The sequence below is a fragment of the Sinocyclocheilus rhinocerous genome, unplaced genomic scaffold, assembly GCF_001515625.1.
Source record: "Sinocyclocheilus rhinocerous isolate Xijiao unplaced genomic scaffold, SAMN03320098_v1.1 scaffold1026, whole genome shotgun sequence".
Taxonomy (NCBI): Eukaryota; Metazoa; Chordata; class Actinopteri; order Cypriniformes; family Cyprinidae; genus Sinocyclocheilus; species Sinocyclocheilus rhinocerous.
Genome location: NW_015659953.1, coordinates 80,303 through 85,645, shown reverse-complemented (window position 1 = coordinate 85,645; position 5,343 = coordinate 80,303). Strand labels below are relative to the sequence as shown.

The window sequence follows — 5,343 nt, the reverse complement described above, 5'->3', positions numbered from 1 at the left end:
ATCTCATCGATGAAGATAATAGAGGGCTGTAGCTTGATGGCCAGCGAAAAGACAGCTGCAGCTAGTTTCTGGGATTCTCCGTACCATTTGTCAGTGAGAGTGGAAGGCTGCAGGTTAATGAAGCGGAATCCAGCCTCTTTGGCAGTAGCTTTGGCTATAAGAGTTTTCCCACAGCCTGGAGGCCCATACAGCAACACACCTGAGAAGATGACAAGCAAACCAGCTCAGAATAATGTGTGTGGAGTTCAGTTTAGAAACACTTTATGGAAATATTTCCATCTAATGCCTACCTTTGGGTGGCTGAAGAAGCCTGGATCCTTCAAACAGATGTCTCTTCTGGATCGGAAGTATAACCGTGTCTTTCAGTTCAGTTATGACTTCATCCAGACCTGCAATGTCATGCCATGTAATCTGTGGACACACATAAATGATTTGTGTAACTTGCATAATCATTTAAAATATACAAGTAGACTAGACAATTAAGGACTGGTAAATAAAGTCAGATGCTGATATAATTCCTCGCCTGCATAGTCAGTGGATCCACAAGATGAGCTGCAATGCTCATCTCATATTCAGAAAGCTTCACATTCTGCACTCCAATCTGTCGCATGAGTTTCTCTGCCTGTGAGGCGGCAACAAAACTTCACATTAAACTCCAGCCTTTGGTGAAGCTATGCTTTGTCAAAAGTTCAACTTAGTAAGGCTTCCTAACTTGTGGCAAATAATGGGAAAAAATACAATATAATTACCTTAGAATGTTTAGTCTACATGAAAAGGGGATAGGACTATATAGGATAAAGAAGTAAACAAATAAAAAGGGGTACATTTAAAAATTTTCTACAATCACAATTTCTACATAACGGAATATTTTAGAGCGGAGCAGGACAAGAAATATCTGTATATTACACTTACAAGAAATTGTGTACTGATAACTGACAGAACTCACCCAACCTTCCAAAACTATCAAGTAACTCCTGTAAACTGCGTACCTGTTTTTGTGCCTCAACTTTCTGTTTTCTTGTTGGATCAATAGCATCCACCATCCACTTTATTGTAAAATAGGTGACAGCACCAAATATTGTGAGGCGAAAGAGTAAACCTATGACCTCGTTCCGGCCCAAAGGGCGAGTGATATTGTCTGTTGGAATCTCTTTCAATACCATCTTCTTACATTCACCTGCAAAATAAAAACAATAAAATCAGTATTATTACAAATCTAGGGGGTTCTAAGGAGCCATTTACTTGACTTTTAACTTGAGTATTGAATATGGGTTTGAATGTGTAAATAAAGCTCTGTATAAACGTTACTTGCATATATACAATTCTGATATAGTGTGTCCAATCGGGTAATCAAAAGTTGTACACGCTCTTCACGCCCACTCGAACACTTGGTCCAAATACAGGAAATATGTCATGTAATTAGACAAGTGGTCAAGTGCAAAATGTGGGTATTGAGACAGGCCTTATGTGAGTGCCTCCGTTCTGAAAGCATTCAATAATCACTCCGTGCTAGTTCCATGGTCAAATTTGCGCCTAATTATCTCTCCACTGTATAAAAAAATTAGTCTGTATTGAAATACTACGAACTTCTGTACAGAACATGTATTAGATTAAATAATAATAATTACACAGTACCGCCGATTACGACACGCGGAGTACGCAAATTTGTCAATTCGCTCTTATTATGGTGATGAGTAAGCACAATTTCCTTTCATTTTCATTATTGTTTCACTTAAGAGTTATTGATGATTTCCTGTGACCTTCCTGTGGAAAAAAACAGAGATCACATACCTGAACCGTCTTTATTACTGGGTCTTGGAAATATTGTTTTAAAAAAGCAGTTTCCTTTTAATCCAACGTTTAATTTACTTCCAGCGATCAGATTTTTTAAAAACACATTTCATAGTATAACCGTGTCTTTCAGTTCAGTTATGACTTCATCCAGACCTGCAATGTCATGCCATGTAATCTGTGGACACACATAAATGATTTGTGAAACTTGCATAATCATTTAAAATATACAAGTAGACTAGACAATTAAGGACTGGTAAATAAAGTCAGATGGTGATATAATTCCTCGCCTGCATAGTCAGTGGATCCACAAGATGAGCTGCAATGCTCATCTCATATTCAGAAAGCTTCACATTCTGCACTCCAATCCCAGCCCGCGCGGCACTGGAACGAGCCGTTATCCACCACTATCGGCGCCGGACAAGGCTCCAGAAATTCCCTCTCCACTGTGAATACTGGATCGGGTGAACATTTATAATCCTCAAAAGTGTAAACGTTGCGTTTATCATTCATGGTACTGAACAACAAACGGCCGGTCAACTCTGTCTACTTCGCCACCACTGATTGTTTGTGTCCGCAGCTCATTACCGCCACCTGTAGTTCAGTTCCAAACGAAAGACGGAAGCTGCAAATGAAATCGCTTTACAATTCTTCTTCTCTCGAGCTTTTTTGGCGGATTGGCAAACCAACGGTAAAGGTGCATGTCCGCCACCTACTGGTCTGGAGTGTGAAACGTACACGGTTCAGCTATGCTGCTAGCACAGGCAGTCCACTCCATACCATTAACAATGCCGGAGCTATCAAATCCAAGATTAATGTAATAAATAACCCACTGCATCCCTCTCCGTTGATGGAAGAGATATTGAAACTCACCAATTCTAGAAAATTAATATCCAAACTCTATAAACTTATATTAAATACCAATACAACAATAACTTTACCAATTGCTAAATGGGAAAATGACTTGGCTTTCTCCCCCAACAGCGACTTCTGGAAAGAAATCTGTAGTAATATATTTTCTATGACTAGCAATACAAACCTACAACTAATACAGTACAAGATAATTCACAGGACTCACATCACTCAAAGGAAAATTTTTTAAATGGTTCTAAGCGACACAGATATATGCTCACAATCCACACTGGGCAGCACCGATGACTATTTGCATGCCACATGGACCTGCCAACCTGTTTGCTCATTTAGGATATTAGTGACCGATAAACTTTCCATCATTATAGGCTGTAGGATTCCTCTGTCTCCATCACTTTGTTTTTTTTATCAAAAGCCAAACGCGCTTAGCTCTGTGCGCTTTCTCTCTCTCCCTCTCCGGTTGCGCGCCGGTGCCAAGTTCAAGAGCTGCGGATGACGCGGTTATTTTAACAACAACAGAAAAAACAAAACAAAAAAAGGGAGACACATACAAAGGGTAAGTGGGCCGTGTGGGTGGGCCGGGTCCCTGGCCTGGGCTGCACTACACGTCTCACCTTTTTAATGCATCACAAATTAGCTGAGACATATACACATCTATACATTAAAAAACATATGTAAATAAATAAATAACAGACATCTGAGACAAGCGTGGCATGCAGGTAGTGGCCATGGATGGCTGGTGTTTTGGAGGATGGGGGGAGAGCTTTGGGCCCTGTTGCCCCGCAGCATCTTTCCAAGGCACTCCCGCTGTGGCGTGACATGGGCTTGGGATTAAGCTATGATATGTTGTTGCGACGGAGGGATCAGGGACAACCCTAATAATTTATTAAATATTTATTAATATATAATTTATTACTATTATTAATAATATCATTACTATTACTTGCATCATTCACTGTCTTCCACCCTTTCCTAATCTTAATGAAATCCTTATTATTATTATTATTATTATTGTTGTTATAGTTATCTTTGACATAACCAGGCCTGGGTTGCAGAAACACCTTCACAAGACTTGAGGCAAACTGCATGCATGGCTCACTCACAGAGAGAGTCCCGATAATCCCTCCAGGATGACTGACAAGTTCTCTTGCAGGAATTTCAGCACTGAGCCAACTGGGCAGCTGACTGGATCCACTGCACGAGCCACACAACAAGTCTCATAAACCTTCCACTTAGAAAAATAAAGCCTCCAAGTGGAAGGAGCCCAATCATTATTGATGGTCTCCTGAACATTAGCAGGATGATCAGAAGCTATTACTGGTTGCCACTGACGTTACTGGACAAGGGTGCCAAATCCTGTCCTGGAGTTGAGATAGCAGGTCCCTCCTGATGGGAATCTCCCACGGGGTTTGCTCCACCAGGGAAGTCAACTCTGTGAACCACGTCTGGGATGGCCAGAAAGGCGCCACCAGTAGGAGTCTGAGTAAGCATGGGCTCCCCAAACTGTGCGAAGTGGGGGATGCTCAGGCTTGTCACTCCTCCCAGAGGGCTCCTTCCTGAGTGTAGAGCAGTCTCTGGGCTTAGTGGCAGGAGTGGAAGGTTCACAAGCCCTCCTAGCTATGAAAATCTTAAGAGCAGTTGATAGAGTCTTAGCCGTGCAGAATTGTCAACCACTCAACTGACTGCTACTCCAAAAAGGCCTGACTGGGAGATAGGGGCATCCATTGGGAAAACCTTTTCCTTTTCACTAATCTCAGTGAGATTTAGCCAAAGGAGGCGTTCGGTAGCCACCAAGCCCGCCATTGTGTGTCCAATCCAGGCACATGCACACATAGACATCAAAGGGGGCTTGAGCACCTGTCCTTTTTCTTCCTCGAGAGAAAGTGCCCTCTTTTTTTTTTAAATAAATGAATATATGTATATACGTGTGCGTGTGTATTTCTGTTTGCACACAGCTTTCTCTGTCAAACAAATAAAAAATCTAAATATCAGGTCGGGTCGGGAAATGTTGAGACTGTCGAGTTCTGATGCCTTTCTCCCTCCTCGTCTCCGCGCAGCACAGCAGTGTAGCACACATTGATCGGCACATCACAGTCACAGACAGGCAGAGAGCTGCAGAAGTGAAGCCCTCCCTTCCTTTCCAGTTATGTTTGTCTTGGTGTGGAGGTGAGTGGTGATGAACAAAAGTTACCTAAGCTACCTGTGCCACGAATTTACAGCTAATTATCCAAAAGACAAAAGACAAATATAGTTAATTTGTCTTGCTAACATCCATGACTCAGCTACCATTTAAGTTAGCTAAAGTTTAGCTAAGGCAACAGGAAGTCTAGTAGGTTAGGCCAGTGCGCGTTCTTTCACTGCATGATTCAGTTTATTAAAATGCATTTAGAATGATCACAAAATTCAAGATATGGGGGCAGAAATGTATACATTCATATATAGTTAATCAGTATCACACGAAGACTTTATACAGCAGTTCAATAAACATGAATTTAATACACTTACTTTAGACACAAATGACTGTTTTTGGTATATTTCGCTAACAAATATAACTCCAATTTGCATCTCTGAGCAACATGACGGTGTTTCGTTCCTGAATGAATCAACCGTTTAAATGATTCGGTTCAATCGCAACGACTCACTTATAAACAGTGACTTGCTGCCACCTACTGGCGGTTTTAA

General features: G+C 41.3%; 1 protein-coding gene across 1 annotated transcript in view; it reads right to left on the bottom strand.

The window, feature by feature from the left end:
• atad1b (ATPase family AAA domain containing 1b) overlaps positions 1-1,898 on the bottom strand; it is a 10,319-nt gene extending 8,421 nt beyond the window's left edge. Inside the window, exons 1-4 of the mRNA XM_016533709.1 lie at positions 1,792-1,898; positions 990-1,177; positions 524-622; positions 291-411 (exon numbers count right to left, since the gene is read on the bottom strand). Coding sequence (XP_016389195.1) covers positions 291-411; positions 524-622; positions 990-1,163 — 394 coding nt within the window. The 5' untranslated portion in view covers positions 1,164-1,177; positions 1,792-1,898. The remainder of the gene's footprint in view (positions 1-290; positions 412-523; positions 623-989; positions 1,178-1,791) is intronic.
• Positions 1,899-5,343: the final 3,445 nt, after the last annotated feature.